Raw genomic sequence first — 27,634 nt, 5'->3', positions numbered from 1 at the left:
TAGTTTGTCTGAGTTGAGAACTCCTCCCGCTACAAAGTCTGATTCCGTCTGGTGCTATGGAAACAAGAATGGTGCATTTTAGGGAGGGTGGCTTCACTCTAGGACTATTCCCTTTCTCTCTCTGACCCGAGCCGAAGCCACTCCAAAACAGTGACCCCGCACCCCTACTTGAAATAGCCATACCTCGTTGCCATAGTCACCGCCGGCCGCAGATCCAAACGAATGTCTGGGGGAGTTTTTATTTTAGACAAACTATACATGAGCTGAAGGGTGGTTTTTATTGAAATAAAAGCGAAAGACAACAGATATAGACGTAGAGAATTTATATTAGAGAAACATGTTTTTTTCATTGTCAAATTTAGTTATTTTTATTCTATGCTAGCTACTAATGCAATTTTTCATAAATGCATCCTTTTGATTATTCATTCAATATATTGTTATAAAATTTTTTAAAATTAAATAATTTCATGAAAATAACGAAAATATAAAATAAATAATGATAATTAATTGAATGTAAATTTAATTGCAGGTTTCAAAAATCATGGTAAAAAAAATCCTAACTCTCGATACCCTTGTGACAAACCTTATGGTTCCATGGAACATAATTTGGAAACCGTTGTCCTAAATATCAATATTATATATTGGATATCACTGCGGGACAAATTTTTTGTTGCATTTATACAAATACTTGATCTTGCCTAATTCGGGAGTGGGTGTGAAATCCGAAATTAGTCTTGCTCCTAAATATACAGTTTCTTTAAAATTACAGTTTTAGTCTATTTTTTACTGTAATGTATAAGTTTAAAAACGTTACATATAACAAGGGGCTGAGTAAATGTTTCTGCAAACTTCTAAGGAAGTTGGGGCACATAATCAGAATTAAAACTGCATAGAAACCCATGTTCGTAAATGTCATCGAACACAGCTCAGTCCTATTCCCAAACATGACCTTATCAGAAGCACATGACGAAACAGTTCATAATGGGGAATGATAATATTTATGGACATGGATAATATTATGGAATGATAATTTTATGGACATATATACCATTTTAATCCCTAAGACATTTCCTAACTCCCCTAGAAATTTATCGCAATATTTATGACGACCCTCTGATATATAACGTTTTTAAACCTGGAACATTTCGACAAAAAATGGACTAAAAACGTCATTAAAAAAACTGCAGTTTGGTTAGAGAAACCGATTGCAGATTTGATATCAATACTATTATATCTAAAATCTGTTATCTAAGATCTACGATCTGTTAAATCTCATGCAACAGTAAACAAAAAATATTTCTGATGAGTAGTATACTAGATGTTTCTGAGAAATATTGAAAAAAATCCCACCATCCAAAAATCTGTTGAAATCACTCAGTTGGAACTCAACGATTTCTGATATACATTTATTGGACAATATAATATCTGTTGGATTGGGGAATAACCAACTTTTTATTATGCTTACGAGATTTCTTGAAAATTGTTTTGGGGAACTTCTTAAATCTCTGCAATATTTATGAAAGATTTTAGATGTTATCTAAATATCAATCTTATTTTATAGCTGTCAAAAATAATAATTAATTATATTATCTTCGATGAATCACATGCAGTTAATTAAACAAATAACGAAATTGAAAGTTTAAAAAAAATATGAATTCGAAAGCTAAATTTAAATTTTTACAAAGTCAAAACTAAGCTTGGAAATTTGGAGACTATCGTTTTACCTATCTAGGTAATTATTTTATAATTTACGGAAGCTCCTTATCAAAAATAGAGATAAAAAAAACCAGGTCTACTAATTTTAATTTAATCTTGCCAACAATTTTTAGATGTTATTAATGTTTCTCGCTTTCCCCAATTAAATATTGATTTGCGTTGCTAACGTGTATCTTTTAAAATGGTTTCAATTTCGACAATGTTTCTGAAAATACATAGGAAGTGCGGTGACTAGCTAACACCTTGTGCATTGAAATTTATGATTGTGATATTGTATTTCAGCGGTATTGCCTGGCCCACCTCTGAATATCCAGTATCACCTAACTGGACACAAAGATTTGGAGATAACGTGGGATATGCCTCAGAAAAATCCTAAAGTAGTGCAGTGGTACAAGGTATTCTGGAGGCCCATTGGTTCTCGATTAATGTACAGAGTAAGTCTTAATAATTTGCGTTATTGTAATATTCATTAGTTGTTATCAAATAATGCTAACGATCCCCTCTCTTTATACTAATGATAGTTCCTCATTCATGATAATGAGTCACGTATTTTCAGTATGAACACGTACTGGCTTTATTTATTTATAGATCCCTGTTGATGACGTATAACTCAGATTTTTTTATCGAGTCATGTATAGAACCCAGATTCAGCATCGTTATTCTGTGGATAACCTGTCTAGTTTTATCGCCAATAGGAATTCGTGCTCCCTATCACTCTTTGCAGAATCGTTATACATTCCACTAGTAGCATTTATTTATACATTAATTAGTATAACTCAGATTCAGCATCATTATTCTGTGAATAATCCACTATTCTTATTCGCTCATTGGAATTCGCGTTCCCTATCACTCTTTGCAGAGACATTATTTATTCCACCAGTAGCATTTCTTTTTAGATCCATACGTCCGATCCTCGGATTCCGTGAATAACTAACCCATCTAGTTTCATCGTTTATTGGAATTCGTTTACCCTATCACTCTTTGCAGAGAAATTAGTCATTCCACTAGTTGCATTTCTTTATAGATCCATGCTCTCATTAGATAGACCTCATTACCATGTATAACTCTGATTCCACATCATCATTCTGTGAATAACCCATCTAGCCTTATTCGCTCATTGGAATTCGCGTTCCCTATCACGCTTTGCAGAGACATTATTTATTCCACTTGTAGTATTTCTTTTTAGATCCATGCGTTCGATCCTCTGATTCCATATCATCATTCTGGGATTAACCCATCTAGTCTTTCTCGCTCATTAGAATTCGCGTTCCCTATCACTCTTTGCAGATACATTATTTAATCCACTAGTAGCATTTCTTTTTAGATCCATACGTCCGATCCTCTGATTCCGTGAATAACTAATCCATCTAGTCTCATCGTTTATTGGAATTCGTGCACCCTATCACTCTTTGCAGAGAAATTATTCATTCCACTAGTTGCATTTCTTTATAGATCCATGCGTATAACTCTGATTCCACATCATCATTCTGTGAATAACCCATCTAGCCTTATTGGCTCATTGGAATTCGCGTTCCCTCTCATTCTTTGCAGAAAAATTATTCATTCCACTGGTAGCATTTCTCTTTAGATCCATGCGTATAGCTCCGATTCCACATAATTATTCTGTGAATAACACAGGCAGAGGTACAGACAGGAGGTCCTAGAGCCTTATGTGCGTCTTTTCAGGGGCGCTGTTGGCCCTGACTTCATTTTTATGGACGACAATGCGTGACCACATAGGGCTGTCATGGTTGATGAGTATCTGGAAAGCGAGGATATTCAACGAATGGATTGGCCACCCAAATCCCCTGACCTGATTCCTATTGAACATGCTTGGGATGCTCTTGGGAGGGCTATTGCGATGCGCCAACCACTCCCCAGAACCATTCTGGAGTTAAAAATTGCTCTGGTGGAAGAATGGGAGGGTTTTCCACAAGTCCTCCTTAACTCCCTTATTAACAGAATGCATACCGGTTGTGCATGCTGTCTGTCTGTCAGGGGTGACCATAAACCATACTAGAGGCAACACACACTGTACAAGCCTCACTTTATTGTCATTTTTTATCCTTAAGTTCAGACTACATTTGATTTATTGGCAATAGGTCTTGCCAGTGAATGGCACTTTCATTTTTGTTTTGCATACTTTATTATCATGGAATAAGCTATATCCATACCAAATTTCATTTATTCATATTCAGTATTTTTTGAGATATTTGGGAAAATGTCTTCCATCTCTTAATTTTGTCCACCAGTGTATATAAAAATCTCAAATTTGAAATTTTTATCACTTACGTTGATTTTTCTATTCTACGGCTGAGTAGCTCGCTTGTAAGTCTGTGTTATTAGTTAGTTTTATAAGTGTTTTTAACAAAAAAAAATTTTGTTCACTAATTATTTTTTTCGTGAGATTTTTGCGTGTTATAATGCTCAGTTATCACCAAAACTATTGACCGTGACTATTTTGGCACTGGATACGATACGAGTTCTAGTCTGGTACCCAACTAAAAGAAAAGTAAGAAATAAAATCTGTTTATAGTTCTCCGTCGAAAATTGTTTTTTTGTTATTAGGATACAAGCAGTCAAAAATTAGAATACACTGGAAACTGCATCGCACGTCTAAATCCTTAATTAGATTTATCAACAAAATGATGTAATTTTGGCTTCAAAATATTTCTTCCATTTAATTTAACAGTTGAATTATCAAAATCATAACCTTATTCGAAAAAGTTAAAATATTTAAGTATATCACGTAATCAAATTTGAAACATTTTTAGTTTTTTTCTGTTTAATTTAATAGTAAAAAACGGTTATTTATCAATAAAAATAATCAATATTCTTTTCTTACACCCAATATAAATTGAATAGAAACTTTTATAGATTAAGACTTATTAAATCCATGGTCTTGTCTTAAATTATTACTATTCAACAAGATATGTCTTATTTTGTTGTTAAAGATATTTTCATTTTCTTACTATAGAATCACACTAAAGATCGAGCCATAGCCCTTCATGATTTAGAACCAGGTACAACTTATGAGGTTGTGGTGAAAGCTGGAAATCATTATGGTATCAGTCTTCATTCAGAGCCTTTGACTTTTACCATCACAGGTATAATTATAATTGTATTTTTTTATAACTTTGAACTAACCGATATGTTTCTCAAAACACCCAACCACATAAAATGTTAAGCTACATCTGCATTTAATCCTCCTTACCTTTGAATTATATTAATTTGAATATTCGTGTTATGATCATATTCTTAATACGACTTGTACAAATAATTGTCCAAGCCATGTAAAGAATTAATTGCTTGGGAAATACATCGTAATTGCTGCTTGGAAAATCCATTAGTAAAGCGAAAATATGATTATTTCTCTTACAAGTGAATCGAAATTGCGTTAGCGGACAGGTATGAGTCACTTTCTTTGGTACGTTTTATGTTTTAAGCATTTGTTTAGATGTTTCATGAAATATTTGCTCTTAACAAAAGATGGTACAAAATAATGTGAAAATCAAAAAGTTCGCATTGTTTTGTCCGCCTCCGAAGAAACAGTAAATTTTCTTCAATATCTTGAATTAAATAAATTTTAATTCTAAGGTATTCATAGTTTTTAATTCAAATAATATTTTTTATTAAATATAAACTATGTTAGATCAAAAAAATATATCACCATATAATTTAATTTTTATAATAAAAACTAATAATAAGTTATATGAATAATTATGCATCTTTTTTGGCCGTAATAGCCTGGTTGGAAAAGAGCTGGATTCAAGTTCGTGAGAACGGGAGTTCGAATCCAGCCGGCAGAAGACTCTCTGTGTAGTAAATGGTGCACGTTAAATCTGTCGGGTCTTAAAGTCTGCCATGTTTCCACAGCAAATTATACTTCTGGGAGCACTGAATTGGAGATTTTATTTTATTTTATAACCGTCGTTGAACAGCCGACCCAATTTCATGGGTTTACGACTACTTACGTTCAACTCCGTAGCCTTGTAATTTTGAACCAATCCAGAAGACAAGGAAACTCCTGGATCAGTACCCCCAAAGGTATTGATTTGTTGTGGGAACATGGAGGACTTTGAGACTCGACAGATTTAACGTCCATCAGTCACCATTTACTACACGGGGAGTCTTCGGCCGGCGAGGATCGAACCCACGACCTCTTGGACATGGGCCCAGCGCCCTACCGACCAGGCTATCCCGGCCTTGAATTGGAGATTGATCGATCTCTGGTTCAGGGCAAAATTACGATCTGTGGATGAATTAATGGATCCGCCCTATAAACGGATGTGACGTATGGGTGTGGCAGAAGTCGAATTCTCGGCCATAGATGGGGTCTCTGGAAAACTAGGACAATCGCACCCCATGCCGTATTGGCTTACGACAACAACATGTTTTTTTTAAAATGTTTTTACACATTTTAAAAATTCAGAGAGTAAAATGAAAATCTCAGTTTAATTAAGTAAATTCTTATTTAAATGCATGTAACCGAGGTTCTCGTAACGAAAAACTAAAGGTTTTATTGTGAGAATTTAGATAAAAGGATTCTTTCTTTCAGATGTTTCAATGTATTTTTATTTAATTCACAGTCAAGTAACTCAGGGCTAAAGAGAGAATAGAGCCCTGAAGTAATTGTTCTTTTGGCTTGGTTGGTTGAGTCATGGCTTACAACTTCTTCGGTCGGAGTTCGATTCCTCCAACTAAAAAGTGGGTGTCTCAACGACTTGCACTTTCGCCTAACGTATTTTTTTTCCTTCTCCACCCTAATATGATGTGAGCGGTAGTTTCAGTGCCAGGAAAATAAGTTAAGAGTTTTATTTTTGAAATATTACTGATGGTCCTGTAAATATTTTCCTGCTTTTTAGCAGAACCTTCTAGTTTCGAAGTCTCATTTAAAATTATCTGTAATTTCTCATGAGAGTCTTAATAGATTCTCACGTAAAAAATTTTTTTACAGTGTAATGGCGTTAAAATATTGGTGTGATAATATAAGTGAAACCATTTTCGTCAATTTCTTCTAGGTATCGATGGCGATGGAAATATCATTACAGAACCAGCTGGTTGTAAGTTTGTTTTTCTGTTACTCTTCTTTTAACCAGTTAAGCGCGTTTGATTCGCGTACACATCAGATCAAATCTCTGTTTATTCTTGGGTAAGACGAGCATTCTCGTCAGGTAAAATGAAACATTATCACTATCAAAACTCAAAATTTCAATAAAACACAATAAAAATGTTGTTATATTTCCTTTCAACATATTACCAATAGAATTATTGCGTGGTGGAGAATTAAAAAAAAAAAAAAAATAAGAGATTAGATGTTGTCAGATATAAATCTTAACATGTACTATATTGAAATTTCTAATAAGCATGGATGATTCGAGAGTAATAAAAGCTGTCTTCAATTTGAACTGTTATAATGTTAACGAGGAAAATTACTTTCTATTGATATCTCGTTGAGTCGCACAAATTGTATTTCTTCTGTTATTTTTTCTCCAGCTACAGTTGATTATTTTTCCATTTCGATACAATTAACAAAATGTACTTGCATAAAATTACAATTGTATATTTTATTAACATATTATTCTTTGTTTATACCGAAAGTATCAACTTCAATGAAAAAAAAAAAACGATGTAATAAAACATTGAACTAGGGGTGGGCGAGCAGGTAGCACTTAAAATTAATATAACAGTTTGGTAATATTTTATATTATTATTATTCTCAATTGCAGTCGGGAACAGTTTTTCTGTTTGAAATTTTCTCCAAAATTACAGCATTTTTACTTTCTTTGAATAGTTGTAATTTTTTCTAAAAAAAATAATTTTAGAAAGTAAATTTGAAAATAGTTATAATTTCTTTGCTAGCAATTTTTTATTTCACGTAGAAAAAAAATTCTTTGATCTCACACAATTCTTGAATAAGCTAGCAAATGCGTTTTAAGCAAATAGAAATCAAAGTATACTTGAATAGTAAAAACTTGATTTAAGGTATTCAAACTTGTAAATAAACAAATCGAAAGGCTAAGTTATTTTATATTTTTAACATAGAATGTAGCATTTTTATTTTCAATTGGACCAAACATTACCCCAAGGTTGTCTGAATTATCTTCTGCTCATATTTTGCACTCCAGGCAGTCTGTTAATTATAGTAAAATTTACATTAATTTGAAAAAATAATTTTTATTTTACCAATTCTATTATAAATAAGCTTACAATTTCTTTTGCAGATACCTCACCCTCTGTAGCGAAGACGACAGCTGCAATCATTGGCACAATATTGTTCTTGCTTTTGGTTGGTGGATTAGGTTTCTTCTTTTACCAGAGGAATAAATTAATGAAGCCACCTCCTGGAATATCACCCGGAGTGTCATTCGAAAATCCTACTTACATGAAAGACAACATTCCACAGGTAATTTATGCCTACTGAGCCTCAAAACATTTTTTTAACGTCTTTTTCTTATTTTTAAATTCTCTCATTTAAGATTTAAACTTTCATCCTTATTCTCTTTTAAAAAACAAATTATTTTAGCAGGGTTCGTAGCGTTTTTAAAAAGTGCTAATTTTCGATTTTTAAAAGCCCTTAAAGGTGCTATTTTCATTAGGTGTTTTCAAAAAGTGCTTAAGTTTCCTTTTTAAAATGAGATTTTTCCTTTACTGTGTTGATTTTCACTAGGAATTATGCAAAAAGACACAGCTCACATTGTTCTCTTCAACGTTTTCACAATTAATTCAACCTCAATCTATTTCGGTTTATTGTCAGCCCATAGCATATGAATACGACATTCGTTTTACATGATTCAAAATTTCATGATTTTTGACAATTGTCAAAAACAATGCCAAAAGGTTTCTCTTTCACATGACGTTAAAAAAAAAAAAAAACGTCAATTGTCAAAAACTTTCCAACCCTGCCTAATTATTATATTTTTTTAAAGTGCTTAAAAATAATTTCTGAGTGCTCATTTTTTGTTGAATAATTTGGCTACTCAGTCAATCAGTTTTAATATTTCTTTTACATAATAAATTGTGTTTTAAATATGTATTATGCTGTAAGCATATTTTTGAGCACCTTCCCAGAGTTAGTTACTCGTTCTAACAAAAAATGGAATTATAATAAAATTTAAAAAAATATAACAGTTCTCTGTTTAATCATAAATTCTATGATACTTTGTTTTTTCAATTACTTCATGTTTCAATTTTATAATAATTACGTATTCAACAGAATAACACTCCAGGATCAATTGAAACCAATGGTGAAACAAAACGAGATAATGGAGAAACAAAGAGAGAAACACAGACATAAAGAGCTTAAAACATTAAGTAATGTAAAGTGATACAAAAAATGTTGAGACATTTATTCCCATGTGAAATATGTAAATGTTGATTAGAATGTAAATATATTAGTCTATAATTAAAATATGCTGTAATAAACAACTAAAAATGATTTTTCTGAAAATATTTTTACACTATAAGATCTCGGTGATATTTGTGATGCTTTTAATTTTTTTACAATACTTTTATTATGTGGAATCATTTAAATAAATGTGTGTATATATATGTATGTTAATGAAATCTTTTTTTGTACTAAATATTTTAAGATATTTAGAAAAAATTCTGATATATGACTCTTACTCTCTTAAAAATACAGTAATATGTTAATTATTTTCTTATTTTTTAACTGAAGTTTTTGATCTTATTATTTGTTGTGAAGTTTGACGAATATGAAAGGTGTTACAAAAAATGGCATAGCAAAAATTCTTTGTAAATATATATATTAGTGTCTTAAAATTACTTTGTCAAAAAAATAACTAATTTATATATGGATAAAACAAAATCGAGAGGAAAGCTTATTCCTAAGTTTTTTAATACATCAATGTTTTATATTTTTTGTAAGCTGTTTTGCACTGATCTTGAATCTAAGAATATATTTAAAAATGCATTATTCTAGGGCTAGTAACACTGTTAAACATAAATCTAATATTTAACAGTCAAATTACACCCCTTGAAATAAGTTTTACATCAAATTGAAAGCTTAGAGTTACTGTGAGTTCATGAATTGCTTTTAACAATAAATAAATGTACTAGTAACAACTTGAGCACTTTCATCAGAAAAGAATGGAATTTATTAGAGGTTAATGTTTTGTTATGCACCACAGTGCAAGTTTTTTAAAATGCAGTTCAATGAAAAAATTTATGTTTAGACTAAAAATGATTGTTACAGAAAAACCTACGAAAATTGAATTATAATATTTTTTTTAATTAAATTTATGTAACAAAAATGAAAAATGGCATTTATTAAATAAAGTTTATAATGTTTTGTTTTACATTGCAGTGCAACTATTTTTAAAATTAAAATTGTAACTTAAAAATGTATGTATAGACGTAATGTAACTGAAATGCAGACAAAAATTAAACAAGTATCTTATTTTTTTTAAATTGATGGAACAAATAAATAGCAAAAATCATCAACTCTTCTATATTTATAAAATGTGAACAACTATCTAGAATAAGTTTTAAAAGAATTTCAAACTATCAATTTGAAAAATATTTTTTTCAAGCATTTATTCAAAATATTTAAAGCATTGCATATAAGTGATTTGATATTTTAACTGAAAAAAATTTTTTTAAAACAATTCTGAAATTTTATAATACTAATCTGTACTTTCACCCAGGGGTGCAGAATATGTTCGCTTGCACAAAGGAGGTTTAGTAAACATTTAGTCAGATTAAGGAAAATTTTAGGTCTCAATTTTTAAGGAAGATAGTCATTTATAGAAATATAAGCATTTATTTTAAACACTTTAAGAATGTTCCTTTGTTTTCTTTATTAACCGAAACAAATTATAGTGCAGCTTTAAGGAGAACTCCTCCAGACTTTTAGTCTGGAGGAAAATTTACTTTTATAAATTATTACTATTTCAATTACTTAAACACAAGTGAAAGCTTATTCAAGAATTGAGCAAAATCAAATTTTTTTTCTTCCTTTGTTAAAGAAAAAATCATAAAAAACTTAACTAACTTTACTTTCTCTAAAAATATTTTGAATAAATTATTATAACTGAGAAAAAAAGTGGTTGAATTTGGGGGAAATTTCAAACCGAAAAAACTGTGTTCGGGGGAAATATTAAATTCTGAGAATTTTCTGCACCCCTGCTTTCATCTAACTAAAATAATCACTAAAACCTTAATGAAACAGATCATACACATCTAGTCATTAAGTATGATTAATTATCACGTGCCTTCAATACATAAATAAATGTATATTTTCACTCAATCTATAATCTCTTCGTATTTTATTATTGCAAGCAAACTGTACTATGTGCATGTCAATTGATTTTAAATGTAAAGAATTGAAATAAAAATGTAATGTTGAATGTAAATAAATATACTACAATATACAACAGCTGAAATTGTCTTTATTATATTTATTTCATTGTTACTTTGTCATGTTAAACTCTAGTAAATCTTTAAACTCAGTATAGGATATGATTTAGATTGCTCTAAAATGTGTATTTTCTATCATCATAAATTTTAACAATCAACTCTAACTAATGCAAAGTAAGAAATATTAGTTTAAACACAACCATTAGTTCTGAAGTTAACAGTACTCTAATCATCAATGTACTATACAAAATTTCAAAGAATATCTACTTCAGGACGGAGATTCTGTAACTTCATAGAAAAAAATAAATACACTATTATTCTACTTCAGAAGCTGATAACATTCTACAATTTTAAGTGACAAGGGACTGAAAAATCAAACATGTTATTTTTAAAGAGCAACTTAAATACATATTTTCATAAAGCTACTTAAGATGACTTAGAATTAAGAAAAAGCACATATTCTAATTGTAAAAACTATACAGCAAATGATTAGGTTTTTTAAAAGACAACTGGTAGTTAAAATTAAAAGGAAATACAATACAGTAGAACCTTGAACCCCCTATTCCCATGTTTTTTGTTTTCTTGTACGTATTGTCTTGTTTTAACTGTCCCACCACAAGTGTTATTCTTATAATGTTGATAATATTAGTTTAAATCATTTCCAAATTTCTGTGTCTAACGTTCAGAACTCTTACCAACATTTGAAAAAAAATTCAAGCTCGTTTTATCTTGAAAAACAACAATTCTAAAAGCTAATGATAAAAAAGATGAGAATTATAGTTTAGAGAAATAGCTGAATAAGCTTGTGGTGTTGTCAGTTAAAAAAATGGTTAAGTAACTGAAAAATTGTGGATGAAGGGAGAAAAACCACAACCAATGCCAACATTTACAGGAAACATCTAAGTCTTTGAAACAAAGAGAAACTTCTGTATTCATGTGAACTTACAGAAAATGGACAGCACTCTGTTACAAATGTCAAAACATTAAAGAGAGGATAGTGTTCAAACCAAAATTTTTAAATAATTTGAATAAATAAATGTGTTTAATCATGAATATTATATTATTTAAATCATGAATACTTATGATGTAAGTAAATAATTTTATATAAATTTATTTATTTCAAGTCCATTACTTTTCAAGTAATTGTTTGATAATTCAAGGTTGATCCACATTCATCGTTTTCCAGTATTTATCGATCACAATGAATGGTCCAATAAAAAGGATTGATTGAGGTTCTACTGTACTCTACTTGAGAATCAATCTTCCTGAGAACCTGATTTGAAATATGTATAGAGGTGAATAATCTGCAGCTCAGGGGTTAAATGCAACTCTTTAATGTCATCTACTTTCAAATCAAAAAGTAATTGGAGAAATTTTATAACTGTTTCTCTAACATATTTCAATTTAGTTAAGGTTTCAATTTTAATGTTTGCTTTTTAAAGTCTGATGTATTAAAGACATTACAAGATTTAAATCTTATATTTTTTTTACCTAGAGAAAAAAAATTAGCTTTATAGACAAAGCTGAAAAACCACCGTTAATTTTACTAAACTTTAAGAGTGTAAAATTTCAATTAATCATTATACATATAACGTGCCTTTTAATTCTTAAGCAAATTGACATTATTTTTATTACACTAAGGAATAATTATTTTAATGTTGCTTAACTTAACTAGGCTTACAGGAATTTATGTTCCTTAAACTCTTCTAAAGCACAGAGGATAAAAAGATTAATTAAATTATAATTCAATTATAAATATTGAATTAATTGCACCCCTCAAAAGTAATTTTCCCCCTTACCATAAAAGGCTTTGCAGTAATAACAGATTACAGATGGACAAAATGAAAAATAAACCAAATCAATACATTTGGATCAAAATCAATGGGTTTCATTTGAATGAACGGATTCAAATTAAAACCACTGATAAAATTTATCTGCATATTTTGTAAAATCAATTTGTACCACAGTCTCAAATCAAATGTTTAAAGAACAAACTCAATTTAACTGATTTAGAATTCAACTCTATCGAATGTAGAATAATAAAATATAATTCTCTGAAGCCAATAATGTAACCAACTTTAAAACAACAATAAGAAAATTGTCACAAAAAAGTAGAATAAAATGTCATTTCTTAAGAGAATAAATTAGATCCTTCAATGTCCCACGTGACGTGGACACAAGACTTGATGGCACAATTTCAGATATAGATCTAGGGTCATTGTTCAGGTATTTCTTACAAAGACCATCTGTGTTGCAGATAACATGCATACCGCAATCGTAAGAATTCATCTGTTGGGCACAAACCATTTCTTGCAGATTAGGTGAGTGTCCTGCAGTCGAAGAATTCCGAAGAAAAGGAAAGAGGACTTCAGCTAAATGTTCTGCTACACTCAAATTAGAGCTACAAGAATATGAATCATAATGTTGGAATAAATTCTCACTGGACTTATATACAAGAAGGCTCCAGTGAGTACCACCTGGAATCGTTTGCGCTCGACAATCGTTTACGGGAAAGAAAACAAGCTGCTTTTTATTCAGTTCCAGGCCATCAATTGTTGATTTAACTTCTTCAGCAGGTGCAAACTTCAAGTATTGGACGACTTGGGGACAAACAAAACCGAAAACATCCTTGTGATCTTTATATATATCATACTCTAGATATTCAAACCAGAAAGCAATGATATTATCATTCAGCCAGTTAGTGGCATTTAAAAGTTCTACATCTGATTGCCTAAGCAAACTGTTCTCATAACTGAGTATGACAGGATCACAGGATGACATACTTTTACCTATGGTGATAGAAAAGCTCAAAGGCCCAACTTAGTTTCTAAATCAGGATACATCCAAGCATCTTCTTTTAGTTTCTCAGCCAAATGTCTTAATTGTTCTAATCTTTGGTGGTGCAACTCTAAAATTAAAGATTATACTATCATCATTTAGTAATCCTTTAATATAACATTCCAAAATTACAAGAAATAAATCATGTATTATAAAAATGAAAAAGATTATGAAATAAAGGATAGCAATTACTGCACCAACTTACCGTAGTTATGAGATTTAAAATTTATATCTATACAATTCAACAGTGTATATATAAAAAAAAACTTAATAAATTTTGAAGACAGTATTTTAAGTTGTAAAATTAGATACAAAAATGAACATTTTCTGAATTAACACTTTTTTTTTCAAGGTTTAGTTTCTTGACATTAAAATGAATATGGTTAAAGGAGTCACAATCTGAAAATTGGGTTCCATAATATTTATTTCATTTTTTTTTTTGCTTTTCCATATCAATGCAACTATTTAAAGAATCAAAACAGTTTTTCACACAATTTCTTTTTAAAACAGGGATCATGATTTTTTAAAAAATATTCTTTAGGAAATTTTGTGTATAATTAGTAAAATTTTACAAGTATAACTGAAACTTAAATATTAGGGTGACCTGAGGTAATTCCTGATCAAAAAACGCAAACATCTGTTTTGTGAAAAAACTATTCAAAATAGAATTTTAATATTTACTGGAAGTTTGAGGCTATATGAGATGAGTCCTATTACAACTTCTTTTGTTTGAAAATCTAATTGGAATTTAAAAGATTTTAAATTTTTAGTGATCAGGAATTACCCCTGGTCTTGATCATTTCTGGGGTAATTCCTGCACTTCTGGGGTAATTACTGATCACCAGTTTTTATTGTAAAGGGGCTGTTTGAAAATAATTATATAATGGTAATTAACAAATAAGACATCAAGATCAAAAAATAAACCCAAAAGATATGTTTAAGCAGCTAATAAAACAATTTATTTAAAAGCAAGAAAAACAATTAACGCTTTAAATTTTCAAAAATTTTTGCATTGTGCCATACATTTTAGGCAACAGCCAACTCATTCTCATGTTCTTCTGAAATATAAGAGAGTTCCCACATGGGTTACTCTTGCTGGATTTTTTAACTTCATTAAGGGAAAGTGTAAAGTTAAGTAAGGTACGCCAACAGCTCTGGCAGCAGCTCTCACACTGAAATTTTCATTTTCAATCATTAAAAGAAATTCACTAATTTTGTTTTCTAGAAGCTTAGTACCCTTTTTAGGCTTATAATTTCTCACCATATTTATACTAGGCTAATTTATAAACTTAAAAATTATTCTAACGATGTACACACATAAAATTAAGATAGAAGCAAGGTAAGACAAACCAGAAATGGTGCAAATCAGAATAGTCTTGTATACAGTTAAAAACAAATTTTGTTCAAAACAAAAATTCCACTTAATAAATATGAACTGTTATTTAAGAAAAGACAATTAGCTATTTATAAGCTATTTTATATACTATCTATAAGAAGAAATTACAATGATCAGGAATTACCCCAGTGATCAATAATTACCCCATCTGTAGGGGGAAACATTTGATATAGTTTCCTATAATCAATTATAATGTTTACAGTTGATGTGAAACAATTAAACAAAAGTTTACACTACTTTTATATCAAAGAAAAAGAAAGTAACTCAAAGTATTTATTATTAAGAGAATGAGGGGGATCTTTGCAGAAATATGCACATTTTGAAACCCATCTTTGAAATGGAAAATACAGAAAGTAGTTTAAAAGATACTTATTTTGTTAGATTAAACAAAAAATTATTATTAAGCAAATGTAGTTATACTTTAGTAAAGTGTACAAGCATTCTTGTCCATGTCTCAAATTTTAAAAAAAATAATTTTTTTTAAAATAAAACTTAGGTGATCATTATTTACCCCAGAAACAGAGTGATCGTGAATTACCCCGGGTCATCCCATTGAAAATAAATCACAACAATGCATTTCAAATGATATCACAGTATTAAAATTTATTGTAGCTCATTAGTAGTAGAACCTTCATTATTAACTACTAAAAAAGATAAAGAAAAAAAAACTAAAAACTAGATTTAAGGTAGATTTAAAAAAAATATGAAAGGACAGAATAAATTGCTTTGCTTTATACCTTCACTGCAAGTACAAATATCACTAAATAGAATAATTTAACTATTTACTAAAAAAAAAAGTAAGCTAAAATAAATTTAAGATTTAATCAGCTTCTGTTTACACCATATTACATTATTATTAAAGTATGCAATATTAAAAGGAAATTAAAGTATATTTTTAAATTTAAAATATTGTGTAGATTTCAAGATTGCGTTCTTAAAATCGGGATTGATATGTTTTCGTTATTTTTATTTTATTTTTTTTGTGAGAAAAAAGTCTAGAATGTTAAATATATAAACTTTTACAGATACATAAACACAAGAAAAAAAGAAAAGAAAAAAAAAGAGAAACTAAATGAAATTTTCACTTATTCTTAGTTTGCATTCTTAAAAAATCACCACACAAATTTTGATGATTTTTAAATGTTGATTGAGAATCTTTTGAATGGTAAGATATATATATTTGTATTTTAAGTACATTTAAAATGACAAAAAGTCATATACTATAACTTTTATTTTGAAAGAACTACACAACTGACTGCTCATATTTTGGATTTTGTCAATTAACTGTTTAAATGATGTAAATATTTGCATATTTGAAAATTCAAAATTGTTTTGATCCTTATTCAATTAAGTAACTATAATTTTTTTTTTAATGGCGGGCACTTGAGCCTGTTTCTTGTTGGCATTAGAAATGGCAAAATTGCCATTTTCTTATCATTACCCAGTAGGCACCTGTGGCTAAGTCATGACGGTGGAACAGCGTTGCCTATGTCATACAACCACAAACCCGTCTATAGGGCAGGTTACATTCACACAATCATAGGACATAGAACACAGAGAGAGAAAGGTATATCTATGTCTACAGTGGGATTCGAACCCACAACCACTGGCCCCGTAGTCTAGTACAGTAACCACTAGACCAATGATCAAGGAACTAACTAAAAGTAATGAATGAGAATTTTTCAAATAGAACAAACGAGTAGAGTTTATAGTGTTTTAGATTCCCTAAAACAATTACAGAGGCAAAATATATAAAAAGTGAAACATTCAGCAATTCTTACTTTTGCTTAACTTACATGAATTAACTATGGGACCTTATTTTTCAGATTGAAACGACGCGTTATATTTTGAGAGTCAAGAATTCAAATTTTAAAAAAAAGTACATTTTTGTGTCTGCTTTTTGTTACTTAAAATATTGTCTGAACTGGCAAAATAACAAAGTTTAGGTTAGTTTCTCAAAGTATTAAGATTGGATCTTAATACCTGACAACATTATCACAAGATCAAAATTTATTAAGTTGTTTAATTTTTTGTACTTGTGTCTTCGCACACTAAGCGTACGCTAACATTGTTCTAAATTTATAAGTTAAAATCAAATACATATGCTAATAAATACTTGCACTAATGCATATGAGATTCAGCACTCATTTTAGATGACATTTTTCAATGATGATAAATTCAATTTTTCCTTTTTTAATACAATTTTAATATGTTCAATAAAATAGGTTACACGAGTTGTACAAATGATCTTTTTATTACATTTATTGTTTTTTAATTAATCAAAGAATAAACATAGATTTCTTTCTAAATCAGATATCAAAAATGATAAACATTCACAAAATTCTATATAAACCAGATAAAAATTGAAGAAGTCATGATGCTTGCAAGTATGATAAACACAATTTTTAGGTAACAAAGAGGCTCACCGCAGCTCGCCAACCCTCAAAACTACTTTCACAGTTTTTTTTTTCTTTTTTGGATTGCTTGAAAATTAAGAGATCTAGCAAATTCAATACTCATGTATTTTAATCTAGGTTTGTATGTATGAGGTGATCCCCCTCCTTAAAAAAATGGATTTCTAAATGCAAACAACATATACATTCTGTTAAACTTATGATTTAAAAACATTACATTCAATTTAGATACATTACAACAGGGGTCGACAAACTTTTTTGATTATCGACCCCTATATAATTTTTCGAAATCTCCATCGACCCCCGCAAAAGTAATTTTCTGTTAATTAAAATAAAACTCTATTAGATACTGTGTTTGTACATNAGATTCAGCACTCATTTTAGATGACATTTTTCAATGATGATAAATTCAATTTTTCCTTTTTTAATACAATTTTAATATGTTCAATAAAATAGGTTTCACGAGTTGTACAAATGAGCTTTTTATTACATTTATTGTTTTTTAATTAATCAAAGAATAAACTTAGATTTCTTTCTAAATCAGATATCAAAAATGATAAACATTCACAAAATTCTATATAAACCAGATAAAAATTGAAGAAGTCATGATGTTTGCAAGTATGATAAACAAAATTTTTAGGTAACAAAGAGGCTCACGGCTGCTCGCCAACCCACAAAACTATTTTCCCAGTTTTTCTTTTCTTTCTTGGATTGCTTGAAAATTAAGAGATCTAGCAAATTCAATACTAATGTATTTTAATCTAGGTTCGTATATATGAGGTGATTTCCTCCCCCTTAAAAAACAGATTTCTAAATGCAAACAATATATACATTCTGCTACACTTTTGATTTAAAAACATTACATTCAATTTAGATACATTACAATCTAACTTATGAACATTACAAAGCTAGTTGACCAACAGGAGAGAGAGAACAAGCTTGGGCAAGATAAACAAAAAAATTTTTAATAAAGGAGACTAAAAAAAACAAGTAACCAGTTCTACTAGGAACAGTGACAATAAACGAATCTTTTGTTTCCCTACATATACCACCAAACACCCATTGTTTAGGTAATACTCCACCACATTTATTTTTACGCTTAGTAAACAAACTTTCTTCCATTTCCACAATGCAGTCTGGTCCATCTACTTTCTTGTTTGGTTTATTCTCCATATCCAAGATACATAATTCCCCATGTAAATGCTCCAATTTGTAACAGTTTTATCCGATAAATCAAGTTGCTTTTCAAAAAATTTAATCAACGTCAACTCCTTGCACCAGCAGTATATGAATCCCAAAGCTGAACAAAATGGAATTCTGCTTCCCTCAAACCAGTTGTCTTTTTTTAAGTCTCACTTGCTGATCACACTGTTTTATATGCCGACCGGCCTGTGTAACGGGCAGGGAACTGTCCTTGCATCAGAAAGGTCTTGGGTTCGAATCCCGGGCAAGGCATGGATGTCCTTTTTCCTTTGTGTGTGAATGTGATCTGCCCTATAAACGGGTTGTGGTTGCGTGAATGGTGTGGAAGAAGTCAAATTTCTGGCCATAGATGGCGCCACTGAAAAACAGGAACAATCACACCCCCACTGCCTAAACANAAAAAAAAATCAAACTGTGTTATATTACATTTCCAAAACGTACGTTTACCAAAATAAAGTTTCATGTCATGGGAATTGGTAAATTTTTGTTTTTTTGGTAAAATATTTCGCTCCTAAAAAAATAAAATTGCATCTTGTTCTGCCCTTAGCAAATCCCAAAGATGGATTTTCGTAACACTAAAAAATGGCATAAAAAATCAGCAAACAACGGGGTTGCTGTGTGCGAACAACAGGATTGCTCTTTATTGGCACATAAGCACAGAAGATTGCTCTTTATTGGCGTTAGTACGCAAGTACTCAGCACAGTAAAAGCGCAAGTGCAGGCAAGGACCCTGGCATGTTATATCGCAAGAATCGTCTTATATCAATAGCTTTAACCAAATTTCCGATGCATTGTCTGAAATGAAAGTCACTATATCGGCCTGCCAATAAATGCATTAAATCGATATTTTGAGATACATTGATTTATCACCCAGACCTAGCGATGAATATAACTACGATTTAATTTTCATAATAATTCAACTCACCTTTGTCAAATGATTTCAAACTTACTCCCAGATCATGTTCAAATTGCACTTTGGCTTTGCTGCTCATTATTTCATTTTTATCATAATCTATAAATTAAAAATCCATATGAATTAAGATGAATAAAAAATTAGATTACCTGATTAAAAACTTCATTTGCTTCAAAAATATATAAATGGGAAATAATAGTTGATATGCTTCAAATGTTTAAAAATAGGTGCTGGTTTTCTAGACTTGCCAGACACGAATAGGAATATAAATTGGGCACAAGCACTTGAAACGTAACAACTGTTATTTGCTATTTATATGTTTTTGAAGTGAATGAAAATTTTAATCAGATATTATCTNGTCAGGGGTGATTGTGAGTCCAACTCAAAAATCCGGAAAATTTCTTGAGTAAAATAATTAAAGACGCATAATGTCTTTATAAATTTAAATCATTGATATTTTTAAAACATTGAATTCTAAATAAATTATATACAGCATAATTTAAATGAATGATTATGTATAAGTTTATTTTTATCTCTCCTCACATTTATTATTCTACCAGAAAAAATATTTATAAATGAAAGATGCCAAGTATAAATTCTAATTCTTCTTCTTGGGCACTACAGCCTATGACAGGCCAAGACCGTTCCAATAAGTTTTTGCCATCTTGATCTATTCTGTGCCATTGCCTAGTTCTAATATTTTTAAAAAAATTATTCAAGAATTTTTATACATAAATGCGATCGATGATTTCTTAAAACTTCTGGACCTAAGATTTCCGGAGCACAATCACCTCTGCATTGTTTGGGTAATACTCAACCACATTTAATTTTACGGTTAGTAAACAAACTTTCTTCCATTTCCACAATGCAATCAGGTCCACCTACTTTCTTGTTTGGTTTATTCTCCATACCCAAGATACATAATTCCCCATGTAAGTGCTCCAATTTATAACAGTTTTATCCGATAAATCAAGTTGCTTTTCAAAAAATTTAAACAACGTCAACTCCTTGCACCAGCAGTATATGAATCCCAAAGCTGAACAAAATGGAATTCTGCTTCCCTCGAACCAGTTGTCTTTTTTTAAGTCCCACTTGCTGATCACACTGTCTTATATGCTGACCGGCCTGTGTAAAGGGCAGGGAACTGTCCTTGCATCAGAAAGGTCTTGGGTTCGAATCCCGGGCAAGGCATGGATGTTTCTTTCTCTCTCTGTGTGTTCTATGTCCTTTTTCCTTTGTGTGTGAAAGTGATCTGCCCTATAAACGGGTTGTGGTTGCGTGAATGGCGTGGAAGAAGTCAAATTCCTGGCCATAGATGGCGCCACTGAAAAACAGGAACAATCACACCACCACTGCTTAAACAGGCATAGGACAAAAAAAAACTGTCTTACATTACATTTCCAAAACGTACGCTTACCAAAATAAAGTTTCATGTCATGGGAATTGGTAAATTTTCGTTTTTTTTGGTAAAATATTTCGCTACTAAAAAAATAAAATTGCATCTTGTTCCGTTCTTAGCAAATCCTAAAGACGGATTTTCATAACACTAAAATATGGCGTCAAAAATCAGCAAACAACAGGATTGCTCTTTATTGGCACATAAGCACAACTTCTGCTGCGGTGGTGTTAGTACGCAAGTACCCAGCACAGTAACAGCGCAAGTGTAGACAAGGACCCTGGCATGTTATATCGCAAGAATCGTCTTATATCGATAGCTTTAACCAAATTTGCGATGCATTGCCTTAAATGAAAGTCACTATATCGGCCTGCCGATAAATGCATTAAATCGATATTTTGAGATACATTGATTTATCACCCAGTCCTAGCGATGAATATAACTAACTACAATTTAATTTTTATAATAATTCAACTCACCTTTGTCAAATGATTTCAAACTTACTCCCAGATCATGTTCAAATTGCACTTTGGCTTTGCTGCTCATTATTTCATTTTTATCATAATCTATAAATTAAAAATCCATATGAATTAAGATGAATAAAAAATTAGATTACCTGATTAAAAACTTCATTTGCTTCAAAAATATATAAATGGGAAATAATAGTTGATATGCTTCAAATGTTTAAAAATAGGTGCTGGTTTTCTAGACTTGCCAGACACGAATAGGAATATAAATTGGGCACAAGCACTTGAAACGTAACAACTGTTATTTGCTATTTATATGTTTTTGAAGTGAATGAAAATTTTAATCAGATATTATCTTACTGCTTCAGTTTCTTGGTATTATTTATTGAATAAGATTATATTATCAAAAACAGAAATCCTAAAATAAGTTTCCCAAAAATTGTACATACAGTGGAACTCTGGTTTTACGTTGTACGTTTCCACATGATTTTTTGCTGATCCAGAAAAAATTGCATATTCCCATGTTAAATTATCTCAGATTATGAATTGTATGCAACCCTTTTTAATAAAATCTCGCTTAAAAGGATTTTCAACAGATCAAAATCATTCCTCTACAAAGCTCACACAAGCTTTTTTTGAATTTTCTTTTTCCGTTAAAAAAAATAGACTTTTCTATTTACTACTAATAGCTCTTCTGACATTCTTTATATTCTATCTAGTTTAGTTTTTGTCTGTGGAAGGGGTACACCTCCTCGAGTCAAATTCAGAAGGGTGGTGAGACAGACAAAGCACGGAAACGCACACTGCACTTGATTTTTTTTCTTTCTATCTAACCACATTTTTATTGGCATACATATATATTAAGAGATATTTAGAACTGAATGTACAGAGCCACGCATGCTAATAAAGAATGAATATTTATTTATACAGAAAGATTAAATTTTAATTTCCTATTGAATGGTATTTTGGAACTGCAAATATGGCAATAAACTAATTGTTAAAGAAAGTCCACAACTTTCAAGAAATTTTTAATCTAATTTTAATGAAACTTAGAAATTTAATTTCAATTAAGTAAGAAGACAGAATCATTATTTTTCCATATAATGTATCAAATTTAAGTAAAAATCAATACTTTCAATACATCAGGATATTTATACCTAAAAATATATACCTTTTATAACTACCGTATACCTTAATATACCTTTTACAAATACCTTTTTAAAATAACATATATTTCGAAATTACTTTCTCGCTGATCTAACAACGCTGGCGTAAGAAAACTTAAAAATGCAATTTTTCATCATAGCTTGTAACTTAAAAATTGCCGGACACACTTTATCAAAAAATTAATTTTAATTAAATTTTATAAAATCTCGTCACAGGAATAAAAAGAAAAAACACATAAAAATGTAGAAGTCTCTCTTGATTACCAACTAAGTTACCTGATGATGCTTCAGCTGTTTGTGAATGCTTGGATGTAACTCTTTGTGTTTTGAACAATGCTTTACGAGGTAAAGAAGGAGCAGAATCCATTAATATAAAGTTTAAGCTTTTTAATATATACGTTATATGGAATTATTTAATAAAAAAATATATGTAATTTATTGACTGTACCCTGCTCTGGTTTTCAAGAACATTGAAGATACGGTTGCAAGTTAAATTATTTCAATGTTTATTAATTTATTTAACAATAATCACTTTGCGAAAAACCAAAAAAACTTCATAATATACTTAAAATAAGAATGCAATGTCACAAATTACAATAGCTATTAATTTTATAGCGATAAAGAAGAAAAATATCAAAATGAAGAAGATATACGATGACGATAACGATTTGAAAAAGGTTTTGCTTTTGTACTGTATTTTACGATTGATTTCGTCACGTGAAGTTTATGTGAACATTTACATTTATATGATACGGCATCAGTTACTTTTGAACTTTTGAGTTTTCTTCGTTCAGAAAATGCATAAAAAAATGTTGGTCTTTACGAACAACATTTTAGTGCCGGAGAAGTTTTCTACTTTTTAAAAACACCCAACTTCATCGAAAACCGCGACACAAACATTCATTTAGCAGACGATAGTTGACTGTAGAGGTGTGAATGGTGGGAAATTTATGAAATTGCCAAATATTTTTGTTTGTCACAGTGTTATTATTATACAAAGTTAAGTTTTTAAACCTACCAGTGAAATATTGGTTTAATTGTTTTAAATAAATTGCAATTATGATTCCTCGGTAGGGATGGTAGTTAGAAATTGGTAAGTTTCGGTGTTGCATATTATTTTATTCTTTTATGTTAAGTATTTTGATTAGCATATAGATCATGTACTCTACTGCGATATTATTTTGTTGAAATTTTTCTGGTTATTTTATTTATTTTTTAATATGAAGGATGTGTAACTAATGTGTGGCATTGAAAGTTGCATTTTGCTATNAAATTTTTTTTTAAACAAACTACGTATAAAAAATGTATAAACTAAACTCTATAAGGGCTTGCAGACACAATATAAAATAATAGATAGCAGGTCAGAGAACATATAAAACAAGAGTGTTAAATTGTTCTTTACAAGGTGTATAGTGACTATTGACATGGTGACATCAGGAACGATGTTGCTAATCAATTAACACATTTTAAGTAATTCATTTTAAATAACACATTTTAAAAATTAATTAAACAATACAAAATTTACTTACATGGATTGGCGACTGTTATCTGTAAATTTTTTTTAATGAATTCTTCCACCATGTGTATTTCAATTCCAGCGGAGCCTTATCAAATTTTTTAAATTTCTTTGAAGCATTTTGTAAAGTTTTCGCTTCTCTCTTCCAGAAGATCGTCCTTTTTTCTTTTTCAAATTCATGAATGGCTATTTGTTATTCTTCATATGAAGAAAATCAAGATGCTACCAAAATTGTAGCTGCCTTGACTACGATAAACAGAGCTAAATTATTTTTGAAAAAAAAATCGGAGGTCACGTGGACAGATACGCTCCATGATTGGTTAAAAATTTGATCGGTAAGATAGCAAAATGAATTTTACTGCGCCGATAATCGGTGCAATAGACACTCCGTTTCAGGCGCATTGAAGATACGGTTGCAAGTTAAATTAGTTTAATGTTTATTAATTTATTTAACAATAATCACTTTGCGAAAAACCAAAAAAAAAACTCCATAATATGAATCAAGAATGCAATGTCATAAATAACAATAGCTATTAATTTTATAGCGATAAAGAAGAAAAATATCAAAATGAGGGAGATATACGATGACGATTACGATTTAAAATAGGTTTTGCTTTTGTACTGTATTTTACGATTGATTTCGTCACGTGAAATTTATGTAATCATTTAAATTTAGGTGATGCGGCATCAGAAACTTTTGAACTTTTGAGTTTTCTTTGTTGAGAAAATACATAGAAAAATGTTGGTGTTTACGAACAACTTTTTAGTGCAGAAACTTTCTACTTTTTAGAAACACCCAACTTCATCGAAAACCGCGACACAAACATTCATTTAGCAGACGATAGTTGACTGTAGAGGTGTGAATGGTGGGAAATTTATGAAATTGCCAAATATTTTTGTTTGTCACAGTGTTATTATTATACAAAGTTAAGTTTTTAAACCTACCAGTGAAATATCGGTTTAATTGTTTTAAATAAATTGCAATTATGATTCCTCGGTAGGGATGGTAGTTAGAAATTGGTAAGTTTCGGTGTTGCATATTATTTTATTCTTTTATATTATGTATTTTGTTGAACATATAGATCATCTACTCATATTTTGATGAAATTTTTCTGGTTATTTTATTTATTTTTTAATATGAAGGAAGTGTGACTAATGTGTGGCATTAAAAGTTGCATTTTACTCAAAATAACCACTTTTTAAATCAATGCTTCAACCACTTTTTAAATCAATGCTAATTTGTCTTTATTAATATGTTTTTAAATTTTAGTTTGTATCAGGGTTTGATTAGAATTGCTAAGATTCTTTATGTTCTTACGAGAGTTATTTGTCTCGTTTGATAAATTTTTAATTATATATTTTTTTACTAAATCTGAAACCAGAAAATTTTTTGATAATTTTATAATTTGAATTAAAAATTTGATGACTTATCCTCAATTATACGAATCTTTTGTTTCATAGAGTTTTCTGCAAAATTCTATGAGGTAGACTTTTGTATGTTCCTCAAAGCTAATTATGATGCTTGTGAACTGTGAATACTTAGTAAACTTAATATATTATCCTGCAATAATTTTTATTTTCACCAAAAATGGTATGTAATTTTGTGTTTTTTTGTGATAGGTATTTGATACATGATAAAAACGTTTTCAGGTGATACTGAGTGTTTTTTTATTTATTAATTATTGCAGTTGCTCTGAAGTTATTTTATTTCTTTTTAGGGAAATTTACCTTTTCAGTATTTTTATATTGAAAATCAAAAACTCTATTAACTCTGTTCTTAGTTTGAAAATTTTGAGGGGATTCAGCTATGTGTCATCAAAAATTAAACATTGCACATGCATTCCCTGACCCATAATAAATAGTAATTGTAATAGCCAATAGCCATAAATTGTATCAGGGTTGTGCAAAAATGTAATAGATTACATTTCTCAATTAGAGTAATTACTTGTTATAATGATTACTACTTGTCATAATTTTGATTACAGATGTAATCAAAATTCAATTACTTGTAATATTTATAACAATTCACCATGGTTTTCATTACAACTAAACAATTTTGCATAATTCCAAGTAATCATAACTTGTAACCACAACTATAAAAGATCACAAGTAATTTTGATTACAAATAGCCAAAATATATAATTACATGTAATTATAATTACAATTGTGACTACGTATAATCAAAAATGATTACATACTATATGTAAACATAAAATGTGTGTTCATATGTTCATGGATATTTTTATATATTTTGAATGTATGCAAGTAAATACAGTATTTGTATGCATGTATACATATATAATATCTATGTGAATGTATGTATATACATTGTATGCTTGCAAAAATGTTATTTTGTATATGAATGCATTGTGTTGTGTACAAGTATGCACAGATGTTATCTGTATGCATGTATGATGTATAGGCATATCAGGGTTCGCAAAAACTCAGTTTTTTTTAAGAAAAAACCTAGTCTGTGTGGTTTTATCTGTTTTTTTCATAAAAAGATCCAATTTCGCTTAAAGGTAAATGAGTCTTTTCATGTATATTCTATACACAAGTTTATATATACTAAGTATAAACACAAGATATATTACATGATGAGAAATATTGATTGATTATTATCAAAACGGGGAATAACAGGAATGGTTATGAGAATATTTATTTCAGTCATTTATTTATTTTTTTTGCCTTCTAAATGTATTATAAAATGTATAATGACGAAGTTACTAAAATGTAAAGCGTGAGCAGTTATGTGATTAGAAATTAATTATAAATAAACTCATAATTTACTTTAAAGTTAATGAATGAAAACATTTATGAAATGAAATGTACTTTTTGTTGAACTTGGTATGTTCATTTGTATTTTTCAATGTATGATTCTTTGTTTTACAACGTACAAATAATTATCGACTGTCTTTTGTTTATACATTTTGTTTTTGAAATGGAAAAAGAAGATGATAAAGAAAATTTAAGTCTTTTTTTTCTTAGCCTTCCGAGCAGGGTTGGGTTTTTGACGTCAAAAAGTGGTTTTTGACATGACAAGGGTATAATACTGGTTTAAACCATCAAAAACCCGTCAAAAACTGAAGTTTGCCAAGAAAATATGTAAACTTCAAAACTACCAACAGTTTCCATGCATTATATTGAAATTTAATTATACTATAGGTAATCAGCAGGTTTTAAAATAACGCTATTTATGGTCGAAGAAGAAATAACAGATTTAAAATCTCA

General features: G+C 29.8%; 2 protein-coding genes across 7 annotated transcripts in view; one reads left to right on the top strand and one right to left on the bottom strand.

The window, feature by feature from the left end:
- Positions 1-11,113, top strand: part of LOC107446586 (Ig-like and fibronectin type-III domain-containing protein 2) — a 95,104-nt gene extending 83,991 nt beyond the window's left edge. For all 4 annotated transcript variants that reach the window (XM_071182472.1, XM_043049675.2, XM_043049673.2 and 1 more), the window contains exons 22-26: positions 1,999-2,150; positions 4,694-4,823; positions 6,738-6,779; positions 7,941-8,122; positions 8,933-11,113. In XM_071182472.1, coding sequence (XP_071038573.1) covers positions 1,999-2,150; positions 4,694-4,823; positions 6,738-6,779; positions 7,941-8,122; positions 8,933-9,013 — 587 coding nt within the window. In that variant the 3' untranslated portion in view covers positions 9,014-11,113. The remainder of the gene's footprint in view (positions 1-1,998; positions 2,151-4,693; positions 4,824-6,737; positions 6,780-7,940; positions 8,123-8,932) is intronic.
- On the bottom strand, positions 11,107-23,527 carry LOC107446592 (sentrin-specific protease 8). Of its 3 annotated transcripts, XM_043049671.2 has the most exons (3): positions 23,152-23,527; positions 21,734-21,820; positions 11,116-14,002 (listed from the first exon to the last, which is right to left on the bottom strand). In XM_043049671.2, the coding sequence occupies exons 1-3, from the start codon at positions 23,252-23,254 to the stop codon at positions 13,902-13,904; spliced, it is 291 nt and encodes a 96-aa protein (XP_042905605.1). In that variant the 5' UTR covers positions 23,255-23,527; the 3' UTR covers positions 11,116-13,901. The 3 variants fall into 3 exon arrangements, 2 of the variants coding, with proteins under 2 accessions (XP_042905603.1, XP_042905605.1); XM_043049669.2 differs by lacking the exons at positions 21,734-21,820; positions 23,152-23,527 and adding an exon at positions 19,871-19,976 and having other exon boundaries at positions 11,107-14,002; XR_011637044.1 differs by lacking the exon at positions 11,116-14,002 and having other exon boundaries at positions 21,691-21,820; positions 23,164-23,303.
- Positions 23,528-27,634: the final 4,107 nt, after the last annotated feature.

The sequence above is a fragment of the Parasteatoda tepidariorum genome, chromosome 6 (assembly GCF_043381705.1).
Source record: "Parasteatoda tepidariorum isolate YZ-2023 chromosome 6, CAS_Ptep_4.0, whole genome shotgun sequence".
Lineage (NCBI taxonomy): Eukaryota > Metazoa > Arthropoda > Arachnida > Araneae > Theridiidae > Parasteatoda > Parasteatoda tepidariorum.
Note: the sequence above shows the minus strand (reverse complement) of the source record. Positions and strands in the feature narration are given on the sequence as shown.

Bases quoted from the DNA above. Each gene is read 5' to 3' on its own strand.
- LOC107446592 (XM_043049669.2), bottom strand. From the start codon at position 13,875: ATGTCATCCTGTGATCCTGTCATACTCAGTTATGAGAACAGTTTGCTT.